This window comes from Pongo pygmaeus, chromosome 2 (assembly GCF_028885625.2).
Source record: "Pongo pygmaeus isolate AG05252 chromosome 2, NHGRI_mPonPyg2-v2.0_pri, whole genome shotgun sequence".
NCBI classification, from domain to species: Eukaryota; Metazoa; Chordata; class Mammalia; order Primates; family Hominidae; genus Pongo; species Pongo pygmaeus.
In genome coordinates this window covers 158,027,932-158,048,210 of record NC_085930.1, presented here as the reverse complement: position 1 = coordinate 158,048,210, position 20,279 = coordinate 158,027,932, and the positions used below count along the sequence as shown (strand labels likewise).

General features: G+C 39.7%; 1 protein-coding gene across 3 annotated transcripts in view; it reads left to right on the top strand.

Moving 5' to 3' along the window:
- Positions 1-20,279, top strand: part of LOC129033474 (ceruloplasmin-like) — a 47,226-nt gene that overhangs the window by 16,728 nt on the left and 10,219 nt on the right. For all 3 annotated transcript variants that reach the window (XM_054482093.1, XM_054482094.1, XM_054482095.2), the window contains 11 exons: positions 2,499-2,629; positions 3,539-3,679; positions 3,935-4,146; positions 5,805-5,955; positions 7,020-7,232; positions 9,916-10,123; positions 10,919-11,058; positions 12,602-12,730; positions 14,328-14,434; positions 15,664-15,865; positions 18,584-18,723. In XM_054482093.1, the coding sequence (XP_054338068.1) occupies positions 2,499-2,629; positions 3,539-3,679; positions 3,935-4,146; positions 5,805-5,955; positions 7,020-7,232; positions 9,916-10,123; positions 10,919-11,058; positions 12,602-12,730; positions 14,328-14,434; positions 15,664-15,865; positions 18,584-18,723 (1,774 nt within the window). The remainder of the gene's footprint in view (positions 1-2,498; positions 2,630-3,538; positions 3,680-3,934; positions 4,147-5,804; positions 5,956-7,019; positions 7,233-9,915; positions 10,124-10,918; positions 11,059-12,601; positions 12,731-14,327; positions 14,435-15,663; positions 15,866-18,583; positions 18,724-20,279) is intronic.

The following is a 20,279-nucleotide window of genomic DNA, read 5'->3' as shown; positions in this document are numbered from 1 at the left end:
TGCGTGCAGTCATGTGGTTTCTGTACCATTTCTTCAGCTGTAATCAGCATCAGTGGTGCTTGTGAGTTCCTTGGTGGCTTATGCTGTGTTTGTTAGTGGAGGTTTTGCTGGGGATGGGGATGCCAGATGGGACAGTCCTTGGGCCCCAGTGGTGGTGGCAGCAGGCTGAGTCTTCCCATCCTTGGGGCCCAGCAGCATGCACGGGCACTGGTGTTAGAGCATCCAGACAGGCTAATTATTGGGCCTCCAAGTGGCTTTCTCAGGTGTCAGCAGTGGCAATGGTGAGTTGGGCATATCTTTGGGTCCCTGGGTGGCATGTATGGTGGTGAAGGCAGGAGTGGTAGCAGGACAACCCTCAGGCCCCCAAGTGACATGCATAAGTGCCAGTGGTGGAAGCAACAGTCTGAGCAGGCCATTCCCTAGACCCCCAGGTGGTACATGCAGGTGAGTGCCAGCAGTGGTGATGGCAGCAGGTTGGGAAGACCTGTCCTCATACCCTGGAAGTAGTGTACAAATTCAGTGGTGGTTGGTGGAGAAGGTTGATCCTCAGGCTTCGATAACACTTGTGGGCTCTGGCAGGCCAGGCAGGCCCCCTGAGACTCCTGGGGAGGAGGAGTGCATAGATGCTGGTGATGGCAGGCAGGGCAGATTGATCCCCAGGTCCCTGGACAGCACATGTGGGCAATGGCAGAGGTGGCATCAGGCAGAGTGGACCTGTTCTCAGGCCCTCGATGGTGTGCATGAGTGCAGACTGTGGTGGATATGGTGGGTCAATCCCTAGGTTCCCAGTTAATGTGTGTGGGCACCAGCAGAGTGGGCAGACTCACCCTCAGGCCCCTAGATGGCATGCCTGGGTGCCAACAGCAGGTGGGGCAAGACTGTCTTCAGGTCCCCTGATAGCGCACATGAGGAACAGCTGTGGAAGGCAGGGCAAGTCGATCCCCAGTACCCAAGATGGCACACTGGAGTGGAAGCAGCAGTGGGCAGGTGTGCCTGTCCTCAGACTCCAGGACAGCATCTAGATGGGCTGGTCTCATGTCCACCAAAGGTGCATTCAGGTGTGTGGTAGCCCTGCTGCTGAGAGGGCAGTGTTTGCTATCAGCGGCAGTCGCTCCAGGCAAGTGGCTCTCAGGCTCTGGAGAGGGCACGCACAGCTCACTTTGTTCTGGGGTAGCCTCCTTGGTGCACGGCACAGCCCATCCCCCACAGTGTAGAACATCGTATGGGCTAGAGTGCTGGGGGCCCGGCCACTCTACTGGATCCGGCTTCAGTGTAGCAGTGCTTCAGCCGTCTGAGTGGACACAGGAGAATGTCGGTGGGGTTCTAGGGATGTGGAGATACAAGGGCTATTGGGCCCTGGGGCAGGATACAGTCTGGTTGGGGCCGGGCTCCCAAAATGGTGCCATGCTATAGCTACTTGGGTCTCGGGGGTTTTATGGGACCCAGCATGAACTCCCTCCCTGGAATGATGCCATTGTATCAACTCCAAGCCACTCTCTCTACTAGTCTCAGGGCCTGCAAGGGCTAAGGGGCTCTCCTGTGGCTAGGATTGGCAGGAATCCATGGTAGAAGTATGGACTGCTGAAGATCTCTCACTTATCTTTTTCCCACACTGGGGAGCCTCTCCTGGCTCCCAGCCAATCTGAGCAGTGACAGCTGCCTTGCTTCCCTTTCCTTCTGTGTCTCAGATGTTCTTTGACACTTTCCTGCCGAATTCCAGTGTTCTCTCTTAGATGCTCTATCCAACTTGTGTTTATCTACTCAGTGTTTTGGTCCTTCTTTGTGAATGTGAGTGCTGGGTGCCTTTACGCCTTTTCTTACATTTTAAGCTCATCAATAAATTACTCAATCTGTGTAATGGAAATTTTGTATTAAATGTCAGAAAGATAACTGGGCTTAGAGCAAAAAACTAGATTTAGATTTAGGGCTTACTCTCATTTTATATCGACTAAAATAAGTATGAATTAATAGATTCATTTTGCTTGATCCCCCTGGCTGTAAAATTCTATGATGTTTTGGCACAGCAAGTTACCACTTCATTGTTAGGAAATACTTCTTCTCAGAGGCTCCTTTTTATTATAACAATTAAAAAAATAATAACATCTATCTTTTTAATATTATAGCATCTCTGCAAATAGTTGTTTTAATAGCAATATTTGTTATTACCCTCCTGAAAAAGTCAGATATAGTATCTTTTAATTTTTATTCCAAAAGAAAGTTAGCAGAGAAGTAACTAGGTAGATACATATAGATAATTATATATATGTGCATAGACAAAAGACTGAAAGGGTATTTACAGAAAATACTGACTATGGTAACATATAGATGGTGGGATTATGGAGATTTCCATTTTCTTTGTTGTATTTTTCTTTTCCAAATTTTAGATTTATAATCAGAAATAAATTACAAATATTTTAAACAGATGTGTTTGGATTCTTTCTTTTCACATGATAACTGTGAATATAAAAGTTCTTTGTGTATCCACCTTCTCTGCACAGTAAATCCCGGTTATTTTTTGAACGAAGTCCAACCAGAATTGGAGGAACTTACAAAAAACTGGTTTACCGTGAATATACAGATGCTTCCTTCCAAACACAGAAGGCAAGAGAAGAACACCTTGGAATCCTTGGTAAAATTCTATTCATAGCTTGTAGGGTTATAAACGTTATTTGTAAATATTCTGCAATCAAAACAGTATTCATCAACCCAGTTAGAGATTTTAGCTGTAATATTATAGCCTTATGAAAATAATACATCAATTCACCCAATGACTTTATTTTATTTTACTTATTTTATTTTATTTTATTATTTGAGACAGTCTTGCTCTGTTGCCCAGGCTGGAGTGCAGTGGTGTGACCTCTGTTTACTGCAACCTCCGCCTCTCAGGCTCAAGTGATCCTCTCATCTCAGCCTCTGGAATAGCTGGGACTACAGGAACACACCATCATACTCAGCTAATTTTTGTGATGTTTTTGTTTTTTTTGTTTTGTTTTGTTTTGTTTGACACAGGGTCTCACTCTTTTGCCCAGGTTGGAGTGCAATGGCATGATCTCAGCTCACTGCAACCTCCACTTCTCAGATTCAAGCAATTCTCGTGCCTCAGCCTCCCAAGTAGCTGGGACCACAGACACACACCACCACACCTGGCTAATTTTTGTAATTTTTGTAGATACCGGGTTTCACCATGTTGTCCAGGCTGGTCTTGAACTCCTGGGCTCAAGCCATCCGCCCATCTCGGCCTCCCAAAGTGCTGGGATTACAGGCATGAGCCACTGAGCCCAGCCAACCCAGTGATTTTAACTACATTCTTTATTCCTATAAATCCAAAGAGACTAATCTTCATCTAATATCTAATACCTTTGATCCAAAGTGACTTTATAAGACCTTGAACCATCTAGACTTCTTGCAGTTACACCCATTTCTGGGTTCATGGCATCATCCCTTTAATTTCTTCCTAAAAGAACTTTACTCAAGTAACACAACCTGACAATTACCTTTATGAAAACCAAGGATAACTACTAACTCTGTTGGTTTCTAGGCCCTGTTATTAAGGCAGAGGTGGGACAGACCATCAAAATCACTTTCTATAACAATGCTTCCCTGCCACTCAGCATTCAGCCTCATGGACTGCATTACAACAAGAGCAAAGAGGGCTCATTCTATGAAACACCTGGAGGAAGTAAGTAGAGCTCAAGGGAGGTCCAAGTGAGCCATACCTCCATATAATGCCAGCAAGAAATATAACTCCTTTTGTGCAGCCTACCTGTCACAGTGTAACAGCTCTGTATACTTATTGTGGCAGAGTTATTACTTTAGTTCCTATTCAACTGTCACCCAAAGAGAAAGATCTGTTCTTGCTCTCGGAGATCTCCCAATCTAGACTAGTGTACTTACAGTCTTAGGTTCTATTCTATAAATGTTTATTTCTTGCTAGGTACCCCTCCACCCTCTTCACATGTAAGTCCTGGCACAACATTTGTCTATATATGGGAAGTTCCAAAAGATGTGGGTCCCACCTCCACAGATCCCAACTGCTTGACCTGGTTCTATTACTCTTCAGTAAATGGGAAAAGAGACATCAACAGTGGCCTTCTGGGGCCTCTCCTTGTATGTAGAAATGGAAGTCTTGGAGACAATGGCAAACAGGTGAGTCCTGAAGCGTATCGCCAGGTAACCCTTGGTGAGAGGTGCCTGAGACAGAACTGCAGAGGAATGACAATGTCTCAGGGCGAGAGGAATCAGCAGCTTCAACTTCTGCGTACTGATGTCTCCCAATTCTATTCTTACCTCAACTAAACATCTGTATCTGCCCATTAAACATGCACCCTGGCATGTCCCACAGACATCTCATCCTTTTGGGCAGACCTTACCATCCCTCCCTTTCCTCAATCAGCCTCTTCTTCCTCCGTTCTATCCCTTAGTTAATAATATCACCAAACCTTGGACTTTCATCAACAACTCCTTCTGTCTCACCTACACATTTATCACTAAGTCTCCAAAACCTCTGCATTATTTTAGGCACTATCATCTCTTTCTGAATTCCTTTCATTCTTAGCTTCTGTCTCCACTCTTATCTTGCTTTAATACAGCTAGTCCACATCCCTCCCTAAGGAATCTGGTTATAGCACTCCCTGCAATAAAGATCTCCCCACAATTTGTTGGCTCAGAAGCCAACACATCAGATCTTGACAGTTCCTTCAGATTTATGTCCCCTCGCACCCCTACACTGCAGAATTAGCTTCTTCTAAATGGCAAAGTAGAATTCTGCATTATTGTGGAATTAGCTCATTAGGCCCTGAGTAAGGAAGGCTATTTGACATCTCTGATTTTCCCCTCTTCTCTCCATCTGGAATGGCCTTTCCTCAGTGTTTTATCTGCCAAAAGTGGGAGACATTTTTGAAACTCAGACTGAGAGTACCTTCCTTTGGACAATGTTCACTAACTAAAGTTAGTTGAAGCTCCTGCAGGTTACCATAGTCCCTTAGGTACGTTTCTATTAGAATATTTATCCATGCAAGTGTTTTCATTGGCCTGCTTCTTCCATTAGACTGCTTCTAGTGGAAGTATACACAAGATTTTCCAGAAAGTTTCTAGAAAGTGTACACAAGATTTTATTAATTTTTTATAATAACCACAGCTCCTCTTGGGCATATAATAGGTGCTCAATAAATGTTAGTTAAATGAGTTTCTCTTTTTTTCTCACTCAGAAGTGAATATCTAGTTTTTTGACATTTATATAAAAAAGTATAGGTAACAAAGCTTTATAAATCCATACATGTATAACAATGTATATCTTATTCAAAATTATAAATATATATTTATATTTATCTATATAATGGGTCATATTTATAGTGTCATAATTCTTATAATACATATAATTTTTACATTTAATCTAGTGACATGTTTATATTAAATTTGTTCAAAAGCCCTAAAAATTCAGACTTTCTAGAATTGAAAACTATTTATTTAACTTACTTTCCATAGAGTACATTATGTTAAAAGCCATTATAAACATCTTATGGTTTAGTTGATGAAGTTTAGATATAGGAATCCCTGGAGGAAACACTTTATATGAAAAAAGCCATAGAGATTTCTCCCAACTTCTTAGTTCTGTGATAATTCATTCACTGGGACTTGTGCCTTTCTATGGACTATCCAAAATCAGGAAGTCAACTGATCAAATTTTTCACAAGTACACAATCTCCTTATGTGGAAAACACTGTATGCAGATCAACCATTTGGCTAGATTTGAATATGGACCGTCTATACTTCATGTCTATTCCTTTTTCTGTTCTCATCCACAGAAAGGAGTAGACAAAGAGTTTTACCTACTTGCCACAATATTTGATGAAAATGAAAGTAATCTCTTGGATGAAAATATCAGAACATTTATCACAGAGCCTGAAAACGTAGATAAAGAGGATCCAGACTGCCAAGCCTCAAATAAGATGTACTGTAAGAAACAATTTAACTTATAAGATAAATGCATTAAACACTTAATTTTATTTTGCCTAAAGAATTATGGATTAAAAGAGACTTAGGTTTTCCCCACAACGGTTGGCTGATACATTTACATTTCCTTTAAATATCATTTCCTGGCCATGTGTGATGGCTCACGCCTGTAATCCTAGCACTTTGGGAGGCCGAGGTGGGTGAATCATCCGAGGTCAGGAGTTTGAGACAAGCCTGGCCAACATGGTGAAACCCCATCTCTACTAAAACTACAAAAATTAGTCGGGAGTGGTGGCAGGTGCCTGTAATCTCAGCTACTTGGGAGGCTGAGGCAGGAGAATTGCTTGAACCTAGGAAGCGGAGGTTGCAGTGAGCTGAGATCGTGCCATTGCCCTCCAGCCTGGGTAACAAGAGCAGAACTCCATACGAAAGAATAAATAAGTATATAAACAATAAATAAATATCATTTCCCAAGAAGAATATTGTCTACTAGGGTGATTATTTTGAATTTAACTTACCAAATATTTACCAACACCTTCTTGGTGCAATATAGTTTATCTATAGCTAAATGTGAAAAGTCACGTACTTCTCTACTGCCAAATTCATAGAGTGGGTGGAGTAGGGTGTTTGTTGAGCTGGTTGGGTGGGTTGGTGGGTGGCTGGTTGGTTGGTTGTTGGTTTTTGAAGACTGTACAGTGCATTGGGAAAAGGGTTGATCCAGAATCTGGAGACTTGGACTTTGGTCTTAACATTTTCATTTCTTAGCCATATGACATTGGACAAGAAACTATTTCTCTGGCCTTAGTTTCCTCAACTCTAAAAGGAAGGGCTTGACTGGAATAACCCAATGAGGGTATCATGGAATTCCGTCGTTCTCTAATTCTATAATGTCATTTTTAGCCCCCATGAAGTGATTAAATAACAATAGAGGAGAGGAAAGTTGAAAAAATTGCTTTGCTTTTTTTTATGTGAATGAGCTGCTTCATGATTAACGCTTTGTCGAGTTTCAAAAGATATCAAGTACCAGTAAATTAAATACTCTTTCCTTTGTTACAAATACCTTGCAGCCATAAATGGATACATGTATGGAAATCTGCCTGGATTGGATATGTGCTTAGGAGACAACGTTTTGTGGCACGTTTTTAGTGTAGGATCAGTGGAAGATTTACACGGGATATATTTTTCAGGAAATACCTTCACTTCTTTAGGAGCAAGAAAGGACACAATACCTATGTTTCCTCATACTCCTCAGACGCTTTCAATGACACCTGATTCTATAGGTAAGCAGTGGGTCTTCTCATTCAGCCGGAAACATTAAAGTATGCAGAAGCACTATCTTATATATTCACTGAATATTCTGTACAGGAAAAAAAAAATTGAACTGATACAAACAATGCTTGAGAAACCTTTGCCCTGCTCCACTTCATTTATAAGAGCCTTAGTATTTCATTTTCCTATACACATAAATCACCTCAGTTTTTTCAGGTCCTCTTCCTAGTCCTTTAGGCTTTAAACCATCCCAATGCTCTTCAAAAACGATGAAGATGTTTTAAACCCTTTAAACTCATTTTCATTCTGTTGTCTTCTGCATTTCTTACTCTTCTGTCCATTTGTTGCTCAGGCCTTCCTGCTGCTTCGACCTTACCCTACTGCCTTGTGCCTTCCTCTTTCTATCCTCCTTACTAGCTTTGCTCTCTAGATAAATTTTTTAGCTTCAGTGAGGTTGATCCTTGCTGGCAACATTTTTTTTTTAAAGAAGGCACCCCCATATCAAAGAACTGTATGGGGATCAAAGGAAACCAGCCTTCCTTCTGAACCTTGTTTCCTCATTTGTAAAATAGGAATTGTAAAAACTTGTAATTTGCAAAAAGGAATAGACAGTGATCAATGAGATAGGTAAAGTATAGTAAACTGCCTGGCATATGTTAGATTTTCAATAAATGCTAGTTCCTTCTTTAATCCAGTAGATCCACCCTTGTCCCATATACCTGCCCCCCCAAAATCCATCTATCTTGGTCAAAAATGACTGATATCAACCAAAACCTGGCTATATGATAAACAAACTATTCTGTAAATACTATTAATTGGTATCTTGACTCTTTGTGATGCCAAATATTCATTTGACTACATTTTCTTCATTTCAAAATTTAAAATTTTACTTTTCAAACAAACAAAAGTTGTGATTCGGAGTAATTGGAGGGGAAAAGAAAGAGATCTTTGGCCCGGCGCGGTGGCTCACGCCTGTAATCCCAGCACTTTGGGAGGCCGAGATGGGTGGATCATGAAGTCAGGAGATTGAGACCATCCTGGCTAACATGGTGAAACCTTGTGTCTACTAAAAATACAAAAAAAATTAGCCAGGCATGGTGGCAGGCGCCTGTAGTCCCAGCTAGTCGGGAGGCTGAGGCTGGAGAATGGCATGAACTCAGGAGGCAGAGCTTGCAGTGAGCCGAGATCGCGTTAGACTCGGTCTAACCAAAAAAAAAAAAAAAAAAAAAAAAGAGAGAGAGATCTTTCTCTGGTGCTTCTTTTTTCCTCCTCTTTGAAAAAGAGAGATCTTTCTCTGGTGCTTCTTTTTTCCTCCTCTTTGTTAGAGGACGTACCTGCATGCTCATTCAGGGACAAGTTATTTCTTTTTCCTGCCCCAGTCCTTCCTCTCCTTTCCCCTGCAGGTGTTTTTCTAGATTTAAAAACTACCTTGTCTCATTCTCTTTTCCAAAGCATATCAACTGTAGCAAACAAGTGGAGACAGGTACACTATGTGTTAAACACGGTGCTAGAGCTTATACAGGGATTATTTCATTTTAAACAAATTCTTTTTCTCAAACCCTCTGAGTCTGAAGGTTTTGCTTCCTTGTACATCTTCTTAAACCTTACCCTCCACAAAAGTCACAGCAACAACAGAAATATGTAGAGTTGAAAGAGAGCATTTGTCAAGAAGCAGTGTCAGCACGTGGTGGGCCTAAAATTACCAAGGTAAAAGAAAGAAAACTAGAATTCAGGTGGAATGTTCTGGTCAGAATCAGGCTAGAGTTTTTTTGTTATGGTGGTTTGTTTTTGTTTTTGTCATTGTTTTGGATTTTTAATGTATTTTTAATGTACTGAACTTTTTTTCACTCCTCCTCTGCTACCTACCACTCTGATCAAAGCCATCATCTCTCATCGATTATTTTTAATAGCCTCTCAACAGATCCCGTTTCTTTCACCATTGTACACGCCAGTCTATTCTCAGCACAGCTGCTAGAGTGTCCTTATACCCTTCATTGACTTAAAATCCCACAGTGGCTCTCCGTTTCACTTAGTGAATGCTATCATGTATTCAGTGGCCTACAAGGGCTCCATGACCTAGCCCTCTGCTCCCTAGTACTCTCACCCTTGCACCCTCCCTCCAGACACACCGGCCTCTTGGGTGGTCTTCACACACACCAAACAGGCTCCTGGCCTGGGGCCTTTGCCACCTGTTTCTTCTGCCTAGACAGAACACACTTTTCCTCCAGACCCACCTCATCTCTTATAAATTTTTGCCCAGGTATCACCCTCTCATCAAGGCCTACCCTGCTTACCCTGTGATTTTGCTCACTGCTCTCTTGAGCCCTTCCCAACACACACCCAGAATTCTCAGTCCTCCTTACGCTGTTTTACTTTTTTTCTTTAATCATAGCTCGTATCACCTTCCAGCATACATACAAGTTGCTTAAGATGTTTATTGTCTGTCTCCACAACACCTTGCAATATGAACTCTGAGAGCAAGAATTTTTAACTGTTTTGTTCTCTGATGTTTCCCGAATGCCTAGAAATATGTCTGACACAAAGAAGGTCATCAATAAATATTTTTTGAATTAATGAAAGAATGAATGAATGATTTTACATATTTCTTTTGAGGGTTGCAGCTTATTAATAATTTTACAGAGGAAAGAAATCTGAAGGCAAAGCTTTAACCATTCCTTTCTTATTCGTCTGTAGGAACTTTTGATTTGGTTTGCATAACAATAAAGCACAATCTAGGAGGCATGAAACATAAATATCACGTGAGGCAATGTGGGAAGCCAAACCCTGATCAAACACAATACCAGGAGGAGAAAATTATTTACATTGCAGCCGAGGAAATGGAATGGGATTATTCTCCTAGCAGAAAGTGGGAGAATGAACTCCACCACTTAAAAAGAGAGAAGTACCATGATAGCTCCAGTCTCTAAATGGGAAGGGTTCTAAGGGTTCTTTCTGAGTCTTCCTCTCTTTCCTTTCAGTCTCTCTGTGTGTGTCTGTGTCTGTGTGTGTGTTGTATTTATTTGTGTTTGGTATGGTGGGTGTGTGTGGTATATTTATTTGTGTTTGTTATGGTGTATGTGTGCATAATGAGTATGTGGATGTGGTATTTGTGTGTTTCAGATATTCTCAATTATAAATCACTTCAAAATTTGTGTGTGTGTGTGACATATTCAATTGCAAAGGGCTTCAAATCTTTCTAAATATCTATATAACTTACTTATGGGCTTTATTTCTTCCTGCCTGTGTTTTCACTTCTTGCATCCTTCCTGGACATATGTTACTGTCTGATCTCACCACAGGAATAGTAACATAACTTCAGCTACATTCAGTATCTACAGTCAGTCAGGTGTTTCTTTTGTCTTCATTTTTTTCTACCTCTATTCTTCTGAGAACTTCAAATTAAAGACACCCGTTTTTCTCTTTTTGTACAATTTGATTTCCCTCTCTGGTTTTCTCTCTTACTATATATTTATTTATAAAAACTAAATTTTATCCTGAAAATAAGCTTTAAAATGTAGAATAAATATCTAACTATCTTGCTAGAATTAATATATTTTTTTAAAAAGATGACTAACATTTTTAGGTAAAACAGCTTCTATATATAAGAAGTTCTTCCATATGAGTTCTTTGTCTAAATTAATGGTTAAATTAACTAACTTTGTGGGGTTTTTTTGTTTTTGTTTTTATTTTCTTAAAGCCAAACGAGCATGTATGTGGATAGAAGTGGAACACTTCTTGGGTCCAAATACAAGAAAGTCTTATATCGTCAATATGATGATAACACGTTCACAAATCAAACAAAAAGGAATGAAGATGAAAAACATCTTGATATACTAGGTATTGATATGCCATAAGATTGATTTTCGAGTTTTTCTTGTCCTCAGCCATTAGAGATTGTTGTACACATGGAGGCCATTGTCAACCTCTACTGCGACAGAGGAAAGTGCCTGTAATTCTGATTTGTTTGCTGATAGGCATTTTCATTGGGGGAAAAAATGATTCAAGTGTTGTTTCCTAAAAAATAAGGAGAATGTAGAAAAGTAATGTGCTCAGTTTCAGATTACCTGGATTCTTGCTCTCAAAATTAAAAAATTCTAGAAAGGAGTTTAGAAGTAGCATGTAGGGATCATTTCAATACAATTGAAACAAAGCCCAGGGGACCCAAGTATAGTGAGGAAAGGAACTTCTTTATGTAAATTTAAGTGTCTTCTGTCTGAGTGAGGAAAATTACAACTCTTTCTTCCACCCTTAATAGATCAAGTAGGAAACCTCTGAGTCACCCCAGGTGCCCACATGCAACATTTCCACACGCCCAACTCCTGTTTCAGTCTTAATATCTATGTGTATATTAGAGGTTATTTTATGATGTGGGATCCTGAGGAGATGAATTTACATGCTGATGAAGAGGAATTTTTGCTCTTCTTTGCTCTCCGTCAGCCTCTAGAGCTTGTCTGTTTGTGAGCCCTGGAGGGCAGCCTGTGCTATCCTGTTGCTGCTGCTTTTGAGTGGGCCCCTATCTTTAGTAACCACAGGATGTTTGTTTTCTCTAGGATTGTGGCTGAATGCATGAAGATAAATAATGCAATCTGACCCTCAAGCTTCTTTTATTATTTACACAAAAAGGAAAACACTTTATTAAAAAGAAAAAACATGCATATTGTTTGCGGAGGTGAAATGGTCACAGGGAGCAAAGAGGCCCCGCCTTTAGCTAGCATTTAGCCTCCAGCAGGCATCTTCAGGGCTCTAATTTTAGTAATTGTAGCACAAGTTTGCAGAAAGTTCTTGCTGCTTATCTCATCTCAAAACCACCTGTGTTTCAGAATTTTTCAGAGCCACTAATTCAATCTGCTTCCAAATAGAAAGAAGATTTAAAATGAATTTTATACCTGTAGTTTTTGGCTTAGGATGAAAGGGAGAGAGAGTAAAATGAAGATTTTTAATCTGTAAGAGAGAAAATCACTTTGGGTCAATAAACAGGCCTTGCAGATCCTTGCAATCCTCCAGTAGAATAAGGAGCAAGAGAATAAAAGGCTTGAAAGTTGAGATTGGTCAAGAAAGAAAAGAAAGGGTTTCATTTTTAAATTGTATGTTTTCCTAGGCATAAACCGACGTTCATTAAAATACGTTTTGTGGCAAAACAAACAAACAAACAAACAAAAAAAAAAACCTCATAAAATTCTAAATGATTTAAAAATTTCAGGCAAAAGTCATGTTTCATAAATCAGCAATGATCTACTTGTTAAATGTTTTTATTTCATTTGGCTGCGTGTTAAGTAAAAGGATAAGAATAAGTCACTGTGTAAATACTTAAGAAGAGAGATGACTCATAATTTAAAATAAATAACAATTACTCAGACATATTTCTTTTTATATTCCCTAGGTCCATTAATATTGCTCAACCCTGGTCAAAAAATTCAAATTATCTTTAAAAATAAAGCCTCAAGACCGTATTCTATTCATGCTCATGGAGTGAAAACAAATAATTCCACTGTTGTTCCAACTCAGCCAGGTAACTACTTTGGTAGAAAAAAAATCCCCAAAGCGTTTATGCAGGACTACGAGGCTAATGTTCTTTTAAATATATGGGTGCAATTCCAGATGAGAGAGACTAGTGGACTAGTAAGATGGGCCTGAAGAAAGCATTTGGCGGGGGAGTTCCTTCTGCAAGTCAAGTTTACTTCCAGGTTGGGGCACCATAGCAAAACTGTGAAGTGAAGGTTAGGTCTTCAGGGCCCACCTCCCCAGCGTATGAATTTCTCCTCTAGGTCCACCCTCCCTCCCACCTCTGTACCTGTCCAGCTGCCAGGTATTCTTATACTATATTCAATCTCTCCAACTAAAGTGCTAAAGTAGGAGTTGAGTACAAGATGCAATATGTGAGAAAGTAGGGGAGGATTGAGCCAATAAGAGGAAATGATGGACCCCATGTATTAACATTCCCATGTAATGGAATCACTGCTACACAGCATGCCATTCAACGTAATTAACTCAGAAGAACATTAATATATTTTAATAAAAAATGCCCAGTAAGCAGACTCTGATATGAGGATTTGTGTGTAGATAGTGCTCTTGGAATCAACTAATATGGAAAGAATGAGAAATGAGTAGGATTGGACAGGGAGTGAGGTTAAGCAGAGATGCAGCCTCAACAGAAGTCACAGCCAACCCAGTTCTGAAGATAGGGTGACCTTCAGCTTTCCTAAGCTGGAGTGAGAGAGCTGGGCTGTTATGTCCCTGCAGCAGTCATTAGATGCAATCTTGAGCAAGGTGGCTTTCTTCAGCCAAGGCTCTCTCTAAAGGAGGCTAACACCTGCTGGAGTGAAATGTTCTTCATTCTTGATTGGGGATCTACGGGTGGCATCAGAATGTCCACTATAGTTGCTCACCAAAACAAGTAGTTTTGGAAATTAAGAGTATCAATGAAAGCCAAATTCTGAAAGAAAAGATTTGTAAAGCAGAGGGACTGACAATAGACTTTGATGGTGGGCGAAATGTTTCTTTTTGTTTTTAAAAACAGTCCTGTGGTCTGTTAACTCTCATATCAAGGGAGTTTGCAAGTCAGTCCACTGCTCTGATTAGTTAAGAAAGGATCTACTACATGCATTCCACAAACACTTTTGAGTACTCTACCTGCTGTATGCCAGGCATTGTGTGATGTACTGGAAGGCAAGGGTTAGTGCTAAGTAGATTGTTACAAATTTGGGAGCTGGGGGTGGGGTTGGTTAATGTCATAGAACTATAACTCCCATGGATCTTTGGAAGTGGGAGATACAGGATTATGGTGGGGAGGGAGCAAAAAAACTTCACTGCAATATAGAATATAGAATTAAGATCCAATAGGACTAATATGCACAGCCTTGAGGGCAGGGAGGAGGTACATGTGATCCACACATTGGAAGGTTCAGAGCAGGGATTCAAGGCTTTGTCACATTGAGTAATTGCCACATTGACTAAGATCACAAAGCAAGAAGTGAAACCAGAAGTGAAAGCTAGGACTATGCTGCCTACTATTTTCATAGCTTTAGTGTTTGCTGATTGTCTGGTTCTCCATAAAGAAGTCTGATTTTAAAAACTCTATTTAAATACACTTCATTTGTCTATTTCAGGAGAGATTCAAATATATACTTGGCAGATACCTGATAGAACTGGTCCTACCTCACTGGACTTTGAATGCATACCTTGGTTTTACTATTCAACTGTATCTGCGGCTAAGGTAAACTTTAAATCAAATAACAGTTCTTATCCTATCTCTTCCTAGAAATTATAATGGAAGGAAGAAGGTATTTATCATTGCTCTTAAAAATCTTAGTTATATGTAAACTTTCTATTAAGTAACTTAACTACTGTTCAGCTTTTATTCCTACACTGGTCTGCATTTTTCAAGAGCAAAATAAATTATTACATTATGATTACTTAGGTTTATAATTCTTTGCATAATCTCACTGTGAATTGAAAAATATATCTAATTATACAATAATAGACTATACTTTGTTCCACTGAATAGTATTTGAATTACAGAAAACAACATACACTAAAGAATTTTAAAATTCAGTTGAATGTGGTGGCTGATGTCTATACAAAAGATTTTAAAATTAGCCAGGCACAGTGGCACATGCCTGTAGTCCTAGCTAGGAGAGGCTGAGGTAGTAGGATCACTTGAGTCCAGGAGTTCAAGATTATGCTGAGCTATGGTCACTCCATTGCCTAGGTGACACAACAAGACTTGGTCTCTAAATTATAATAATAGTAACAATAGTAATAATAAATAAAGAATGGTATAATTCTATGATTAATAAGAAATATATATATATATATACACACACATATTGTGTGGGGGTGTGTGTGTGTAGGGGGGTGTATGTGTGTGTGTGTTTATGTTTAAAACCCTCAACTATAGGGTTCAAGTTTATTTGCACTAAAAAAAAAAACAGTGCAAGTATTCTATTTGAACTCTTATCTTGGCCCACTCTGCCTGGAACAAGAATCTACACAGAGATTTAATTCAAAAACAAAATGAAGACAAACAAACCAAGACTCTCAACTAAAAGCTGCTGCAGGGGCAAAAGCACAAAGGTGAAGGGACTAACTCCTTTAGACTTCCTGCCAACTAACTTCAATGCCAGGAATTCTAATTAAAACCAAAATCCTTTTTTTTATTAAAATGTCAAAAATAGAGCTAAATCCACTGAAAAATGTATCTAAAATCTCTTTCAGAGGTTTGGTGTTCTCTTTAGGCTTCAACTCTAATGAATGTGCTTACAATTTTTCTTCAATCAAGCATTGAGCATGTCAAATATTTTGTCCCTCACTCTCAGAATCCTGATAATTAAAAACTCTGGATCTGACCTCATTAAAAAACTAAAACTTGATTCTACCTCTTTTATTTTGTGGGGGAAAATGTTAGTTGTGGCCACAGTGAATGATCTTGCTTTGCCTCCTCAGGACCTTCTCAGTGGACTGGTAGGCCCTCTGATTGTATGCCGCAAAGACATCAACCCCAACATAGTTCACCGTGTTCTCCACTTCATGATATTTGATGAGAACGAATCCTGGTACTTTGAAGACAGTATCAACACCTATGCTTCAAAACCAAACAAAGTGGACAAGGAAGATGATAATTTTCAACTCAGCAACCAAATGCACGGTAACATTCACTCACTGACTCACCAATGGTAACCCACAGGTTGCTCTGCACAAATGAAACAGATGAAAGGGCCTCGTTCCACACTGTTTATAGAATTCAACTACATAGAACTGGTATAGATCATGTAGACCAGGGGTCAGCAAATTTTTTCTGCAAAGGGCCAGATAGTAAAGAAGTTAGGCTTGTAGGCCACGTGGTCTCTGTCATAAGCCATACTCTACTCTGCCACTGTAGAATGAAAGTGGTCATAGACAATAGGAAAACAAATGAAAGTGGCTGAGAGCCAAAAACTTCATTTATGGATGCTGAAATTTGTATCTCATATAACATGTCAAGAAATAATATTATTAAAAATTTTTTTCAACGATTTAGAAATTTTAAAACCATTCTTAGCTCATGGGCTGCAGTAACAGAGGCAGTGTGCTGGACCTTGCCCATATGCCACAGACTACTGATTTAGCAAGCACAGCAAATTCTCATGCTTTCTAGAGCTATGTAGACAATGTAAAAACAGGAACATCAGCTGTCATTTCAGGAGGGCCTTACTACCATAATTTTCTAAGTATTTTGCCTGGATGAACACAGACAGAGGTGGGGCTTGGGGCAAACCAAAGTGAACATGGCCCCACCCACCCTTCCCCATCACATTACCTTCACAGGCAGAACTTTTGAAAACTTCATGCTCATCAACCAAAATTATTTTATAGGTTGACTGTGACTAGATGCATCTAGGTACATCTAGATGACCTCCCCACCTCTAGAATCACAGTAACAAGACAATTATTCCAATAGAAAGCACATAAACAATCTCACTTACTTTCTTAGCCAGGGAAACTTCTCATCTTAAGCCGCTCAGCTGAGGGGGGTCAGAGATATGACTGGGTAAAAGATCCTTAACTAAGGCAAATTCAAATATAGTAATCTCCCACTTCTAAGGTTGTTTTTTCTCTTTTTTAGAAATATATGTAAATGTAAAGTTAATTCAAGGGTGACATCCATTTTACCAATAGTCTTTTTAATAAGTGTCATAGCGGGCACAAAGCACCTTGCGAGGCCCTAAAGAGATACAAAGGCCCATAATATGGGTCATCTGCCCTCGTGTTGTTTACAGTCTAAGGGACGCCAGACTTGCGCATTGCTACAATCCAAGGAGGATGACGCGGGGTGGGATGCTGTCATGGAAATTTAAACACAATGCAGTGCTTTAAATTCTTATTTGGAAGATTTGGAAAGGCTTCATAATAGGGAAGAGACATTCAAGTTGATTTTTTAAGGTTGCATAGGAGTCTGTCCAGTTAGAAAAGGAGGAAAATGACATTCCAAGTAGATGGAAGAATGTGATCTAAGTCACATAGCACTTGGGAAGAAAGAGCCAACAGAATTGTGGAAGACCTCAAACACCTTGTTAAGAATTTAGACTTGATCTAAACCAGGGTTTCTTAACTTCCTGACCTTTTAGGTTAGATAACTCTTTGTTGTATGGAGCTATCCAGTGCATTGTAGATGTTTTTCAGCATCTATATTCTCCACCTACTAGATGCCAGTAGCATCTCCCCACAAGTTATAACAACCAAAAATATTTCTAGGCATTGCCAAATGTCCCCTGGGGAACAAAATCACCTCCTGTAGAGAACCACTGTACTAAAGCACCAAGTACACTGAGCTAGGGCGTGGTGGGATAGATTTTAGGAATAACTCTGGCACTCATCTGGGCACTTGTACTCCAAGTATGGCCCAAGGACCAGCAGCATCAGCATCACTTGGGAGCTTGTTAGAAACGCAGAATTTCAGGCTTCAAAGACCTAAGTCAGAATCTGAATTTTAACAAAATCCCCAGGCCATATTCACATTAAAGTGTGAGAAGCACTAGTCTAGAGCAGTGTCTTCTAGTTTCTTCTATTACATCCCTCCATCAGCTGAAAGCATTAGAGCTCAGCCTCCATAGATATATAGTTATAGATTATATACTTGCACCACTGTACCAATGCATTTTATACATTTTAAAGATGCACACAAAACAGCAAAGTAAAAAGAGGATCTGTGTGTGTGTGTGTGTGTGTGTGTATATATATATAAAATCTTCATATTTTATTTACATTATCCTTTGGAGACCACAACTGTAGAGGACAAGAGGGGGCCTGGACCTCACAAATGGCCATTCCAGACGTACAAGTGGAAGGTCACAAAGGTTTGACTTAGGGCAGTTAAATGAGAATGCACACTCCTAATATTCTTCTTTGTCTTTTATGGAGACAGGGTCTCACTATGTTGCCCAGGCTGTTCTCGAACTCTTGAACTCAAGTGATCCTCCCACCTCAGCCTCCCAATGTGCTAAGATTACAATCATGAGCCACCATGCCTGGCCATTCCTAATATTCTAAGTCTCTTGTGATAATTTTAAATATACAATTCACCAATGTAAGTATGCTTAGTTGTGAAATAGACAAATCCAATCTGATTGTGTTAACACAAAGTCAGTGCCTCATTTCCTTGGGCAAGAAAAACTCCTTAGAATTAGACACATCCATGAATGGATGGCTTGGTCACATTTAACAACTTCCTCAGTCTGGCTTTAAAATCCCCACTGCTTCTGAAAACATCCATGATATTTTCTATAAGGATGATAATACTTTTTTAAAGTGGTGATTTTTAAAAAGCCCACATTATTTTAAATCCTTGTTGAATATAATAAACTGTGCCTTTCCCTGCCTCCCACAGCAATTAACGGAAGAGTGTTTGGAAATAACCAAGGTCTAACATTTCATGTTGGGGATGTAGTGAATTGGTATCTGATTGGCATGGGGAATGAAGCTGACCTGCACACAGTTCACTTTCATGGCCATAGCTTTGAATATAAGGTAAGAGCCTTCGACAGGTCCATATCCTGTGATGTCTTGTAAACCAGTTATCAGGTAGCACGGCAAGATGACAGGGCTGGAAAGAAAATGACCAAGTCAGAAATTTGATCCATATCATCTATGATATATCAGGTGCAAGTAAATAATTATAATTTAGCTCTTTATATCTCATGGACATTTGATAAATGCTGACCAAAGAATGAAGTGCATTTCTCACTCTAATCTATTATTAGTTAATAGGTAAATAAGACATTTATAGTCATTTCTAGTTTTATACTTTCTATCCCAACTTAAAAAAATTTTTTTCATGCCCTCAGTAACATAAAGAAAAATACTCTGAATGCTCATATGCATTTTGCCACATTAGCTTTCTCTTCCATGTTTTTTTCTGAATGCAATTCAAAGTGCATTGCAAACATTATGACTCTTTACCCCTAAATACTGAATCATCCCTAAGAATAAGGACAGTCTCCACCCCAACTACAATAAAATTATCACACCCCCAAATTAACATTAATTCAATAATATAGTCTAATGTACAATCCATTCAAATATCCCAACTTGTCTTAAAAATGCTCCCTATAGCTGTTTTTTTAATTTAATCTAGGATCTGATCAAGATGCATACATAGCATTTGGTTGCCATTGCCATAGCTTTCCTAAAATCCGAAGAGATCCCCTTGCCTTTAAAAAAAATTCCTCCCTCATAACATTTCATTTTTGAAGGGTCCAGGCCAGTTGTTTCATAGAATGTTCCATATTCTGCATTGGCCTGATAGTTTCCTCCTATTGGATCCGTGTTTAACAAATTTGCCAAGAACACCACAAAGGTGATGTTGTATGCTCCCCACACATTGCATCAAGAGGTACATGATGGCAATAGGTCCTCATATTGCTGAGGCTAAGTTTGAGAACTTGATTAAGGTGATTCTGAGAATATAGGAATAAAAACCATATCAAAGTGATTTTCCTGTTCTCTCACTCACAATCAGTTACACAGAAGACTTCTTTGATCTCTGGTCACAAATAAATGTGTGGAGATTTCCCTCCATCCGCAACCAATCAATCAATTCTGCATTGGACACCAGCTAGGTGTCCTCCAATTCAATTTTGACACTATCTACCTGGATACAGTGTCAGATCCCACAGGTTGAGAGCTCAGTTCTACAAGGCTGCCCCCCACTTCCAATGCCAATCACAAACTCCAGGTTGTTTTCATATGCTTCTGTGCAGCAGGCTATAAATTGAGATTCCTATGACCCCCTCCTTGAATTCAATTAATTCCCTAGAATGACTTATAGAATGAAGGGAAACACTTGCTTACATTCACTGGTTTATCAAAAAGGATATTAGAAAGTGTATTAATGAATACCAGATGAAGAGATGCTAGGGTAAGGTACGGGAGAATCACACGGAGCTTCCATCCCCTCTCCAGGCGAGCTACCCTCCAGGAACCACGTTTGGCTATCTGGAGTGTCTCTGAATCCTGTCCATTTGGGTTTTTATGGAGGCTTCATTACATAGGCATGATTGGATGATTGGCCATTGGTGATCAAC